At 39.5% G+C, this 14,979-nt stretch overlaps 1 protein-coding gene across 3 annotated transcripts in view; it reads right to left on the bottom strand.

Annotated features, from left to right (window-relative positions):
- KLF12 (KLF transcription factor 12) overlaps window positions 1–14,979 on the bottom strand; it is a 235,123-nt gene that overhangs the window by 163,174 nt on the left and 56,970 nt on the right. For all 3 annotated transcript variants that reach the window (XM_058018441.1, XM_058018443.1, XM_058018442.1), the window contains exon 2: window positions 1,406–1,469. In XM_058018441.1, the coding sequence (XP_057874424.1) occupies window positions 1,406–1,426 (21 nt within the window). In that variant the 5' untranslated portion in view covers window positions 1,427–1,469. The remainder of the gene's footprint in view (window positions 1–1,405; window positions 1,470–14,979) is intronic.

Genomic DNA, 14,979 nt, shown 5'->3' with positions numbered 1-14,979 from the left:
TGGGTCCCTGACCCCATGGAAAAAATTGTGTACATTTCTGCACAGCTACTAATACCACTTTGTCTCTATCAGTGTTTAAATTTGGCTCTGGGAGGCTGGAGGTGTTTCCTGGGACCTGCAGCATACAAAGGAGATGTTCTATGGATGCTTCTGAAGATTGTTTTGCCGGCTGTTATTTTAGGAAACAAAATTCAAAGACATAGACGATTCCCTCAAATCTCATGCTGCTTGTGCATTTGGAGGTAGGTGGAATCAGCATGTCCACTCTCGGTTGCGAACACTCAAGAAGTTTACCCAAGAAGGAATTACACTCTTCTGTATCCAGGTCAGTAGTTCATAAACTGTAACACTTCTGAATCACTAAAAGCTTGATAAAACCAAATTATCACTGAGAAAAATAAGACTCTGTCTTCTTGAACTACTTTGCTAAGTTAATAGTACTGTAGACTTACATTTCTTGTACTGAACTAACACTGTGCTTTTGAAAAACAAAACCTGGGGTTTTTGCTGGTTTTTTGATAGTTTCCACCCCTGACTGGGATTCAGGGGTTGACAAAAGCTCTCAAGGAAACAGGCTTCCCACAATAACACCCCTCCTTGACTACTGGAGTTTTCAGAATGCTTTATTTAGCCAAGCTGCTGCACAGCATCTCCCTGGACTGTGCCCTGCATCCCAGCTGTACCACACCTTGCAGTTGTCAATACAATTAATTTGCTCTGGTGTAAATCCACAGGCAGCATCATCTGTGTTTAAACAGCGTTGGTGGGAATTGGTTATCATAGCATCCCAGAAAAAGATTATCCCTCATAGTCACCAATAACTCAGTTTGGCAGAGATCAAGGCTTGGTGCATTAAAACAGTAGCCAGTCATGGAGGTCCACCAACAGCTTCTTCCTTTTTAATCATCACAGAAAACTCACAGTGCAAAACCACCTTCTCTGTATCACAAGAAAACAATGCACCAAGATAACTTTCAAAAAGATCATGTCCTGTTTGACTTCTTAAACAGCACCTGTCAATGATGCATCTGAGTGCCACTCCACAATATTAAGCATCACAGTCAGTAGCTATAATGGAAGACAACATCCTTCTAATTCTCCCTTCATCTGTGCACAGAAGAATGATGAACACCACTATGTGTGAGCCCACTCAAACACCTGGCTTCAAAGGAATTGCCTATTTTCTTAACATACTACTGAATTTTCTGCTCTACATTCAGGTATTGTCAGCAAATACTGCATTAAGCCACGGCTGTTCAGCTACAGTATTCCCATGCCTCAAAGACAATACAGCATGCAAAGCTCAGGCCAGTTATTTAAGCTATTCTGTTTTATAACACAGCGTAAATTTTTGATACTGGCATTAATACATATAATGCATATGGCTGTAAAAATGTCAACCAACTTTTATGGCTTTCCTCTTCATATGAATATTCAGTCATCCATTTGTCCCTAGATCCACTTCAATCCTGAAAAAGAAAATATTAAATAATGTAATCCATGTATTTTCTGAGAAGTTCAGCAATTTCTCAAGTATGTTGTGTATGTAAATACAAAAAAAATCTAACCACAGACATCTATTCCATAGTAAAACACAGCTCAGAACAGTAATTTTATAAGCACTTAAAACAAAAATGGATAAATACAACAAAAAAAGTATATTGGAGAAAGCCTTATGTTTCCTGTTAACTAATGATTTTAGTCAAAGGTCTGTGTTTTTAACTTCTGAGCTGCTATTTCAGCTCACCAAATCCCAACTGCTTTAATAAGTCTTCTGTGTACCACTATGTACCAGTACCCTGCATTTGTACAGGTAAACTTTCCAGCAGCTACAGAGGATGAGTGTTCTTTACCAATATTTCAAACTGTATTGCCCAGAAATACTATGCACAATCCCAACAGTGACACATTAAAAAACTGTCCAAGACCACCACAAAATCTGAATACGTATTTCTTTCAGGCTTTCCCACAGATACATGATCAGTTTAGTTATGAGGGCCACAAAGGACAGAGAGCTGCAGCATCCCTCCTGTGAAGAGGAGCTGAAAGAGTTGGGGTTGCTCAGCCTGAAGAGAAGGCTCTGGGGAGACCTTACAACACCTTCCAGTACCTAAAGGGACTACAAGAGAGCTGGAGAAGGACTTTTTACATGGGCACATAGCATAAGACAATGTTTCAAAACAAATGAGGAGAGATGTAGATTAGATGTTAGAAATAAATTCTTTACTGCGAAGATGGCGAGGCATTGGCAGAGGTTGCCCAGAAAAGTTGTGGATGCTCCACCCCTAAAAGTGTTCAAGGTCAGGTTGGATGGGGTTTTGAGCAACCGGACCTAAGGGGTGGCATCCCTGTCCACGGCAGGGAGGTTGAAACTAGATGAACATTAAGTCCCTTCCAACTCAAGACATCCTATGATTCTATGTTAATCTATAAAAGAAAAAAAAGTATATAGAGATTCAAATATGTTTTGTGAGGCTCCTTCAGGTTTAAGAAAACGAACAAACCCAGCAGTCCAACTTTTTAAAAAAGCCTTAGGGGAGAAAAAAAATCTTCAGATGTCTAAAATTTAAATAATAGACAGGATGTCTTAAACCCCTTGACAGAATATGTGCATGTGTCTGGAAGCAAATGCTACTTACATATGTCTCTCTTAATAATGGAAATGGTGTGAAGTCAAGAATCTAAATCTGCTGTCAGATTTACTATAAACAATCTGCTGTTATTTTTCTGTCATTCAAAATAAGGTCATCCTTCAAATACTAGTAGAGCATCACCTGCCCGATTTTAAACCACATTCCAGTATTTCATTACAGCTGTATATACGACAACGTGACAGGTTTCCAAATACTACACAAACTTTTACAGAGAAAAGAAGACAAGAAGCTCCCTTAAGAAAATAAAAATAGTCCATTCATACATTGTTGTATTATCACACTGACTAAACATCATGCCCTTGTATTTTATCTCTAAGAAAATATTAAGTTTAGTAGAAGAAAGTAAGTTTCAAATATTTGCATGAATTATAAAAAGCTGCAAAGTTACCACAAACACTGTGAATATCATAGTGAATATCACTAAGTGAATATCATAGACTGCAAGCATGCTAACTGTTGTAGACCATCTTCTCTTGTGCATCTTGTAGACTCTCCTTCCCTTTCCTTATTTAATCTCCCTTGGCATTATTTGGATTACTTCAAAATTTCATGTGGCAGATTCCTTTTTTTTTCTTTTAAAACTGCACACTTGAAGAACCACCTTTGAGTTTATAGTTGCTCTTTCCTTTGTGCTCTTGTCCAAAAACGGGACAACTGGACCACATTTTCCATATCCTGGACCTACACGATGTGATCACCTAACCTGTACAAGAAATTACTTAGCCATTTCCTTTTTTTAAATTAAATGCAATGTATCCAGAAGCTTCATGGAGTCTCCATGAGAGAAGACAGAGTTTGACCTGTAATTGTTTCCAGCTCTCCAGGTTTTCTCATCATTACTCCTCTCTTCATGCACACAGACACACATGTTCCTACGGCACAACTTAGCTTCAAGTTACACACCAACGCTGGAGTCCTATTATGTTACGGTGGCTATGGTGACACAGCAAACAGGGTCTGTGTTTCAGAACTAACAAACCACCACCCAACCAGTCAGAGCTGCAGCTGTGGTTCTGCATTATTAAATCATGTCCAAGGGTCCTCCTCGTGGAAAAGCTACTTCTTCAGCAATGACAAGTAACTAGGTTTGCTTCTTAATGCTCTTCAGGTCTGCACAATTAACAAGCACTAAATTGCCCACATCCTTGCACCACTGGGTGTTCTCCGTTATGGAAGGGCTTCTCTTGTAGGCTGCTTTTGAGAAGAGTAGGAGCAAACTTTTTGCCTCTGAAAATGGCATTTAACTAGTAACTTCACAAATGTTTGCCGTGATTTTCAAAAGTGCTGAAAAGCTTTGAATTCATGTGAAAGGACTTTGAAATGCCTATGAAAAAAAGGCCCATCCATTCTGCCACATGTCACCACCATGAAACCCGCTTTGGACTTTGGTTTCCAGTCCCTTGCAGTGAAATGGTACTTTCTACTATCAGGAATATGAAATCAGACATTGAAGTCCAAGTAGAAACACCTTCCATTTGCATCAATCAGGAAAAAATCTACCTAATGAGACAGCTGCACAGTATTTCTGATTTGAAATCTTTAAGTTAAAAAGGTTCTTCTTAAAAAGTAATCATAGAGCAAAGCACAAATCATTCTCAACGAAAGAATAAAATGTAAATAGCAAACACAGAATTATGTCCTCTTCTACCCAAGCCTAACTTTCACCTTAAAACTGTTTTAGGACCCCCCAGGAGTTTATGAATGCCACCAAACATTAGATTCCTTTTTCTACAGCAAGAAGCCGCCAAGTAAATTTGGTTGGTTACACCTAGTCCATTTTGAAAACCTGTCTTGATCAGATTAAATGCCCTGGTAGTGCCACCCCGACCAGCAGAGCCCACCCCCTGGTGGACCTCAGCAAGACTCCTGGACCACATTAAGGAGCATGAGAAGAGTTTCAGGAAAATAACGCTGAGCATATTTCAGGAAAAACAGAAGTCCCTACAGGTGCAGAGGTAGCCATCCCTCTACAAATGAAACACTTTTGAACATACAGACCCACATCAGTTCATTAGTTCACAAGTCCACATTGGTATCACTTGTACTTATTTTGTACATACTGATAATTTTAAAGGAAACTCACATCAATACATTAACAAATTACTCCTTGTGCTATTTTTACTCTTATAATTCAGATAGGTATGGGAACATACATTTGGAAAATAGCAACTCATTTGCAAAGTTAAGTCATTTGCTGAATCAGGATTTACTAACTTTTCCCTCTATAAAACAAACTCTTTATGTGGACATAATGGGCTAATCACCTTCTTACATCATCAATTTTATTTTTTAAAAGTATGCATTTTTCCTCTTGAAAGCCCTTAGTGCTGTATTTTGATTTCTGCAACTCCTTTCAAAGGCCCTCAGTCCCACTAAACTGCCCCAAAATCAGCATGACTTCTCCCAAACTCACCAAGGCCACCCTGGCCATCAGGTAAGGCAGGATCACTGAAAGCTCAGTTTCAGCAGTACTCAGAAATGAACAGAGGTTATCCTCAACCTAGTGTTAAGGATAGCTACCCTTGTAGTAACAGTAGTCACACACTTGTCCTTTTTCCCTAAGTTTCTGACTCTTGCAGGAACATTCATGATCTCCATAAAGTGACACTTTGCATAAGCTACAGATGAAATATACATTAACCATAAGCTACAGATCCACAACAGTTCTTGATGCTTAAAACTGATATGGGATAGGAGATGCTGGCATACAGTCCAGCACTGTACTGAGCAAATCCCAAAGTCTTCCTCACCTGCATTTCAAGTGTCTCCCACTCTGACCTGTGTCTGGTCCCCAGGATACTTGTAAACTGAGTGCTGTACCACTGTAACTGAAACTAGCCAATACACTTTGCCACAAAGCTGTCTGCAAAAAAAAAACAAAAAAGTAACTTTGGAATTCTAGTGTAAGGCACAGTCCCTCCAGCAGTCACTACAAGCTGCAAGGAAAACCATGCAGTACAGCCTAAAAGTCATTCAGTTTAGGCTGAGTGTAACTGCAGACCTCACAGGACCAAAGGATCACTTGCTATGCATCCTAACAATTGTAATCATAAGGGTTATTCTGTCTCCAGCTCAAGTTTTTGCTAATTTTTGATTGCAGCTGCTGTTCAAACAAGGACTTTAATATGCCAGCCCCTACACCAACATCTTTGTTGCTCTGCTGTAACATCATAACAAAAATATCTAAAGTTGCTCAAAATATTTCTGAAAATTACCTTAATGTTTCAACTTCTGGTTTTCAGATACTTTAATAAAAGTAAAGGGAAGCAGGAGGTAGAGAGTGGGATGCTTGTTGCTAGGTGATACCTAGCTCTCCTGAACTCCTAAAGACTGAAATATTTATCCAGACTCCTAAGAAGAACAACATCTAGCAGAGAGGAGAGACACACACCTGTACTAAAGCACACCACGATTCAAAGTAAGACGCAGCAACCCTGCCACCTGCTTGGTCCCTAGGGCACCTGAGAAGACTGTGGTCTGGGATGGTGATGATACAGCTCCTCCTAAATTTCTACCCCAGTTTTTGCTGAGCCTATAAGGAGCAACGCCTCCAACACATCCATGCCAAACCAGAATGGTCTCAACACCATTGCAATCATGGCAGTGAAGTAAATACATCCTTGGCTACCTGACCATAAAGCAGTGTTGCTTTCCTGATGCTTGGGATATTCTTCCCCAAACCACTACACTCTGACAACAGCTTTCCATTAAAAAAGTATGCAGCTGGCCAAATGTGGATGAACAATAAATCAGCTGAACACACAACCTTCATGCTGTGTTCCTCCTGCTCCTCACTTTAAAAGGTTTACACTAAACATTCAACAAGTGCTTACACAGTCCTTCAGTAGAGGCTTAGAGGAATAAACATTATTCTTTACAGGGTCTTTTATTTGACATTAATGAATTATTCTAAACTGAACAGCTCCAAGAGTCAATCCCAGACCTTCTGAATCTTCAAGATGAATTCCAAAAACAATTTGTTCTCCTTAGAACTTAAATGTCTGGTTTGACAACCATTAAAGTTTCAGAAAAAGAGGACATCTTTCAGTAATACTTAAAAAGCCTTGCTACTGCATCAGTGTACCCAAATGAAATTAGAAGGTGTATGTGCACACCGATAATATCTTAAACATAAAATGGGACAAAGTTAAACCCGGGAGAAGTTTGAGTGGAGTCCTCAAATGACTGGATTTAGGTAATAATCAGTGGTCAATCTAGAAGAGTGCAATAAATTGCAGGGAGCAGAGAAAAACACAGTCAAATACTACTCCTTGACTTCTAAAAGTAGTGAACTTCAACACTCAGTTGTTTGAAAGGATAGCTCTGAAACCTTGATACTCCCTTCACAATTCTAGCTTAAACAGAATGACATTGTTTTTCATTAGATTCAAATGAAACAAATAGTGATAAACACAATCACCCATCACTTTGGGCAGCTTCTCTGACATACAGAAATCTCATGTTACTGTGCGGGACAAGGTCTGTCAGTTCACCACCTTATCCTCACACATAGTTCAAACTCTCTTAGAGTGAAAATTTTATAGTAGCCTGTGGACTATGTCAAAGGACTTGATGAGTCTTTTCTTGCTACAAAAAATTTATTTTTTAATATATATATACACACACACTTGTATATAAAAATATGCACGTATCTGCTCACAAATTTATGATGTTTTTTTAAAAAGTTATTTTCTGAAGGAATGTGCAGAAAGAATACTTGCTAATATATCATTCAAAACAACACATATTTTAAAGCTTGGATGAAAAGCCTAACTCCATTTCTGAATTGACAAAGAACTGCAATTAACAAAAAACAAGTCATCTTTTCCTGTTCAGACTTTCTTTTTCCCCTTTCTTCAGCAAACAGTATATGTTACTCTCCATATAAGGATTATTCAACATTCATACTCATAAGGGTTTATGAGCATCTGAAAGAGGTGTTTAAAATAATATTTAAATATTTAAAAGTGGTTATTCCTAATTCAGATTGGGATTATATATATTCTGTTTGTACATTTTGTTTGGACTTCAGATGAAACAAATGTGATTAGGCATACTAAAAATGAAGTCAAACTTTAAATCAAAAGGAAGGTAAACCACAGGAAAACTGCTTGTGCCACAAGTAAGGTAAGAGCGAAGAGACCTGCTAGTGATTTTTCCCTATCTCCACAATGGGGGAAGGGATAAAGATCAACCTCGGCAGCAGCAGAGTTCCATCAAGACTAGGTTGACACAATAGATGATGCACAGGAAAGATCCTAACTTTATATGTTCCTTACTCTTATTTTGCTCTCATAACACAGACTAGCATTACCAGATACTATCACGCATTCTGTCCCACTTCTGGTTTAATGCTTTTACTCAAACTAGGTTTATGCGCAGTCCAGAATCAAGTCAGCTTTACCTGAGGTACAGGCAGCAGTACTTAATCTCTCTTTTCAAAGTTGCAATATAATCTTCTATATTCTAACTCATTCCAAAAAAAAACAATTATTTTCTTTACGTTCTGAATCCCAGAGACCACAAGAGGAATAAAGTAGCCTCACACTTGTATGCACTTATAAATGAAATGACCAGATTTTAAGAACCAATTTACTTAGGAATACAATTTCTGTGTGGACCATGTCTCTGATGTTTCTCAATGCGATGGCAACCTCCTGATTACCTGATGAGAGGGAGGGTGGATGAACCCCCAAGGCCTCGTGCTACAAGTCCAAAGGGATGAGGACAACTTCACAGCACACCTGTGTCAAAATCTGCTCTGTGGTCAAGCCAACTGTAGTGAGCAGAGCTAGAGGTGGTTTAGCCTGCAAGAAAGTCTGAAACAGATTAATACTGCCTCAGATGGCAAATACTATCCTTAAATGACTCAAAATTTCAAAAGTGTATCCTCACAGTTGACTTCAGAGGGAACACCAAGACAATTGAAAAATCAGAGCAGAAATAAAAAATGTAACGCTATGTAGTAGTTTATATAAACCCTGGCATGTCTTCCCTGTTTGCACTGTGCAAGATGTTGTAAAAGAAGTTAGAAAATGGCAGTAACAACCATCCCACTGCAGACAAAATACTGTGCAGCTCTCCACCACAGTGTCAAGCACTCTGAGCCAATTTTCACAGCAAAGACACCTAAAGAATAAGCAAAAACAGAGAAGTTGTGCCCATTAAAATTCCTTTAAATGAGGGAACAAAATTGTTCCCACAAGCAATAGAAAAAAATGTGAACAAGCTTCAAGTTTATACATCACCAGAAGTTGGTAGTAAAATCAGTGTGGATATTGCTGATGCCTGCACAGGCAGCAAGAGTCAACACCTCGTCCCACCAAGCCCCAGCCTGGAGATGGTCACCACTTCAGAAGCACCCACATATTCAACTTCTACCTCACTGTGTCAATAAATGCAAGATAAGTTAGCAAAAACCCAAACTGCCTTAACAAATCTATTTTGATCCTCCAAAGCAGAGGTGGCAATAGGTATGAGGTGGTCTTGACCTCTCTAACTACAGCCACAGCATCTAAGGACAGGCTTCCACAATTTACCCTAAAGCTGGGAAAAAAGAGCAAAGAAAACCCAGCACATGCTATTCCAACTTGTGATACACACTGAAGAAACCCAACTTCCAGGCTCAGCTATGTTTCTAAGAAATAAAGTTATAAGCTGGATGCATCCTGCTCTACATAGTAGGTCATAATACTCAGGTCCTATTCCTGCCTTCACACAACAAATTCCAGCACCGGATTTTTGACAACTTGAGCCCCTTCTTTTGCTTTCCATTAGAAATATATCAATAAATGTTTTTTTTTTTTTTTTCCAAGAAAACAGCATGGTATCTACAGCATTGTATCTATCTATGTGCCTGGGTAGTTACATAATCAGGCTCTAAATGAGGGGCACTACATGACACCAGTGATGCTATTAATCAATTTAAGGAGCCTATTTGGCCGGCATCCTACAAATGTGGGTGATGAGTGTCTATTTTAATAGGAAAGTACACTCCTTAAAATTGATCAATTGACCACAAGTGTTTCAATTAATAATTTTTAATGTCTTTTCTCCTAGCCTGCCGTTCCTCGGAAGTGCAGACTGGCATTATTACTAATAAGCATCTCTCAGCATATTGGAGGCAAAAGGTTCCAAAAAGGGAGAAATCCCAAAATCTGTCAGTACAACATTCCCATCAGGCACTGACCAGCTTGAAATAGCTTCACTACCAGATTCAGCAGTTACAAATCTTTTAGTAGCAATTTGAAATCCAGAGGAAATCACTGAAGCATACTCATGCTCTTGACGCCTTCAGAAGGAATGAGGAGAATAAAATTTATCTTTGTACTGTTCCTAGAGAATTTCCACTGTAGACTCTCCCCAGCTTTTCAAGCTTCCCAATACATGGTAAACCTCAGCAAAAACGATCACATTAACCTTAGGAAATGGCACATGTGTCTGGAGATCCACCCAATATACACCTGGTCATATTCCATCAGCCTCCCTAGGCCTCATCATTTTCCTCCTTGTTCCAAAAGCCCTCAATTTTGACAGGACACACAGATGCTCTGATTATTTTCCTGTTCTTGCTTAGACAGAAATATATTTGCTTCTCTCCTTTGGAAAAGGGGAAGTTTGGGAAATAATTTCATGCAGTATTCCAGGGGGACATTAATCTGCAAATCTGACTACATACTTAAATCCAAAATCCAAAAGTAGCCTGATTTCCAAAGGTAATTTGTACTTTCCAGTCTCCTACCGAGATGACTGCAGCAGCCTGCAGGACTCACCATCTGCATGCAGCAAGCCAGTGACATTTCATTCTGCAGACCAGCACAGGCAAACAACCCCCCCTTAATCATAGCTTGGCAATTGTTCACATTCACAGCCCAGAAACCATAACCTCAACAGCAACTTTAGCAGATAAAGTTCTTGGCAAGTGGCAGGTTCATCTCACCTACTGATGGACAGACTACACCTGTGCTAGCTGTCCTTCATGGCTCTGCAGCTAAGGACAGAAAGGGGCAGTGAAAGGGCCTGAGCCACTGGCACTGCAGCCAGTCCAGCAACTGCTCTTGACCAAAAATCATTTTAAATACATGTTGTCTGCAAAGTGAAGGGTACTGTAAGTTTTAATAGCTTTGTTTTTTTAAACCAGTCTTAGGTTCCTTTGTTTTCCTGATCAAACACTCTAAATTTTAATACTTAAGAAGAGACCATTTCAATGGAGCCACAAGGACCTGGAAAAGAATGCCATTTCTACAAGAGCTTAGAGAAGAAAAAAGGAAAAACAGAAAAGTAACTTAATCTGGTTAAATATTACTGTAAAGCAGGAACTGGTGACACCAGCCATGCTAAGTTTCCTGTATACCAAAGCTCATCAGTTGTACAGACATCACCATAAAAAACTATTACAAAAATTAGAAAATGAGAATGGTAAGAAAGTCACGTTGCCTGATTTAGTAAATGAGAGACAAAAACACTGCAATGCAAAAATCCTGTATTTTATGGGGAAACATACAATTGTAAAACCAAAGTTTTTCATGAACTTGGCCAGACTGCTGATCCCGTATTCTATGTTAGTGTAACAAGTCACCTCCAAGTTTATGCTCCCAATATTATCACTCCCATAGTAGAAAGCAGACTCACTGTATTTAATTATCTTTCAGGGAAGAGAATGCAACAAATATATTAACAAACATAATCACAAGAGACATGAAAACCAGAGGCAATACCACTGAGGAGAAACATTTTTTTCTTCCCCCTCAATACTCCAGGTGTAACAAAAACAGTGTGATGATATAGATGCTGTTTAGAATTAAACATGCCTTCTATCTGAGACACCCAAAAAACTGTTCTTTCCTAACCTACATGATCCATAACCCCCACAAACTATCGTGACTCAGAACACCATGGATTACATGAACAAATTGACTCACCACTTCCCCAAGGATTAAATTCAACAACTCCTTGACAGTCAAAGCTTTTGTTTTTTTACCAGTTTCCTTTGATTACTTTTTTGATTTGCAGGTAACACCTGACATGATACATGACTTCAAATGCTTAAAGCAGTTCAACTGGCAATAGGAGACACATTAGCTGAAGATGGATTGGGGTTAACCTATCCTCAGCTTATTGCCAGAAACACATATATCTGGTATTCTGCAATTTTGAGGAAACTCCTAAATTAGATCAACTATTGAAAAATATTTCTGTAATTTGATTAAGAGATAGCCAACACAACTTCTGCTATTTTACCAAACAGTTGCCCATCATCTACCATCAGTATGGTGTAGTTTACCATGCCTTTTCTACCAAGTAGGTGACACAGCTTCTTCTTTCCACGTTACTCTAACACAGGAACACCACAGTTGTCCATCTCAAGCCTTAAGGATGCTCCCATCTTTCTCAGGTTCAAGAACCCTTCAGCCACCCTTGAGACACAGGGTCCTTGCCCAGGAGGGAAACGCTCCCCTCTCAACCAGTGGACATCCCTTTCCACCTTCCCTTGCTTCCAGGATAGGCTCCTGGTCGGTGAGTTGGCAGCTTCTGCAGCTCAGAGGCAGCTGCCCCTGCGCACACCCCACCATCAGTGCCATAACTGGCACCTTCACAGCTCACAGCTGAGCCATGTGAGCCTGCTAACCAGACCACCCTGTTCTCATCCCATGGAGTAAGCAGTCTCATGTTCCACTACCTGACATTCAGTGGCTTCAAGAGAATTTAAAATTATAGTCCAAAACAAGGTGATGTAGAATTTGTGAGCCCAACACTCCTCTGTGACTTGTCCCACCTACCCTCATCACTACTCTTACCACAGCTCTCCCTTCACTCTCTTCCCTGAGTTTCAGTCTTGGGCAGATCACTCATCCAGTGGCACTAATCCAACAACAACCCTCTCAGTATTGCTGTAAGTGGCTTTATTCCCACTAGAAAGCAAAATCCTGACTCCATCCTGCTGTTTAATCCATTACTATGAACGATTTCAAGGTTGGGTTTCTTTTTTAATACAAAAGCTAATTATTTCTCCTTATCCTAAGTTGTGCTCCTGATTATTCATTAGGTACAAATATTCCCCGTTCTCCACCTTCTGAGTTTTCAATATCCTGAATTCACTGCTAGCAGAAAAGAAGGCAATACTACCTACTCCAAGACACCATGGATCACAACTTGTCTCACACAATGCTCTCCCTACTGGAGAGGTTTTGTTACCAAAGACAAAGCAATTATGAGAGCATCACCACAGGAGCAAACTTCAGTTAATAACACCACCAGACACAATCAAAACCCTGACAGTGGTCCAGAAGCAAACAGCAGATTTCACTGCATGTTGGAATACTAAGATGTTCTGAAAACAGATTTATTAAAAGCAGAGGTAGCTGAAACAGTCTTTGTAATAAACATAAGGAATACTGCAAACAACTTAACGTTCCCACAAGTGGCAAGTGTCATCATCCTAATGATAACCCCTACCGAGTTGCATCCTGTAGCATTATCACAATTAAGATTCTGTTAAAATACCCATTACAAATATCTATTTTTAATTAACTGTAATTCAGACTTATAATATGAAGCAGGTTGTAACTTGATGATCTTGATGATTTTCATAAGACAATGAATTAAAGATTAGAAAAACAAAATAAAGATTAGCCTCTTGGGGAGGAAAAGGAAATCAAACCAATTTCAATATATATGGGAAAAAGTAATATAAGTCAATAAAAATAAAAATTATATGTTTTTTTTTACACAGACCAAGTTTTAGAGATAATAAAAAAGTAAACCACTGAAAATAAGAGTCCCCTAAGTGTGCATTTACAGTTTAAAAAGAACAGAACAAAAATCAGTGTTATAGCCCTGAAGTTGATATGGGAGAAAATATGGAGGTGAAAACAATGTCTGCTCTACTAGACCCTTCACAGCTTAGCTTAAAAAAAAAATTATTTAAAAATGCCTGCAGATATTTATACAAATCCACACAGGGAATGCACATAAGGGTTAAAATTCAAACTGCTTCCAACAGGGCCATATTCAGCACACACAGATTTACTATTCCTCCTTGGCCCATCAGGCCATGGTACCAAACCAAAGGCTTACAGCTGGGAGGGTTAATAGGGCTTCTTACATTTAAGTGACATTTTCACCAGCTCCATCACTTTTAGTCTTAATCCCATTCATGCATTAGTCAGATTATTTTGCTTTTCCAACCTGATACATGGAGAGAGCCCACTTTTCTCATCTCTCTTTCCTTTATCAACTGACCAAGTGACAAGAACATGAGATCAGTCCGGTGACCCCCCTCCCCTCTGCTTCCATGTCCTGCTGTGCACAGCAGGCACGCTAAAATACAAGTGTCAAGCAGTCACCAAATCTCGACAAGCCCCTAATCTTAAGGGCATCAAATATGGTTAAGTTATCCTCTTTTATGGGAAAAAAAATCTCATGGACTAGGGCCAGGAGTTTAAAGGCCTTTGACAAGCGGAGAAGGATTAGAACAAGCCAGCACCATTTCAAAATGAAAAGCAGAGAGGTCTGGCTTCCTAATAAGCAAATTCACCAAAAAGCCACAAGCTTAACTGGAAACATCTTAACCTGCAGTATGTCAGCAAATAAAAGTAAGCTCTTTCAAACATGTACTTAAAGAAATAATGCCACATTTTCTTTATTGCTGTTTTTCTTATCTGCATTTGAAAAAAGCCCACAAGGAAACACGCTATTGAGTGAGTTCAGGAGGAGCATATTATCTAAATATGCATATTTGTATTAATATCCAGGGATGACATTCACAAATGTCTTCCTACTATCCTGCAAATGCCCTCAAAACAAACATCTCTACACTGTTTCAGGGATGCAGAAGTCTCTTGAGAAGCTTCCTGAGGACCAGCATTCCAGAAAGGGCAACCACAGCACCTGCTCTGTCTTACGAGCTTTTCCATACCCTGCACCCAGCATGCCCAGACTGTCACTGTCTCTGGACTGAGAAGGAGAATAAATTCTCAAGACAGAAGACTTAGTCGATAGTGGTAACATGCCTTCTCTTGAGGAGGGCAACAAGGAAAAGATGCAGCTGTGTTGAGTTCTACTGCTCCAGGACTCAGCTTCCTGCCCAAGTCATCTCCCAGGCTAGACCAAGACAAACACCCCTTCCACATAAGTGAGGGGCATTTACACCATATTAAGCAAACATTAAACTTCAAGCAGCTGGTCCACATTAGCTTGAGCTGAAGCTGTCACCACTCTGGAGGCAAGGCCCCACAAGACCACGGCATTTTCCAAGCTGTTCCCAAACTGAAAGAACTGAACAGGAAGGGGTTGCATAGCTAAAACAGTATCTGACTTTTTCCTC

Source organism: Melospiza georgiana, chromosome 2 (genome assembly GCF_028018845.1).
Source record: "Melospiza georgiana isolate bMelGeo1 chromosome 2, bMelGeo1.pri, whole genome shotgun sequence".
Classification (NCBI taxonomy): Eukaryota; Metazoa; Chordata; class Aves; order Passeriformes; family Passerellidae; genus Melospiza; species Melospiza georgiana.
Note: the sequence above shows the minus strand (reverse complement) of the source record. Positions and strands in the feature narration are given on the sequence as shown.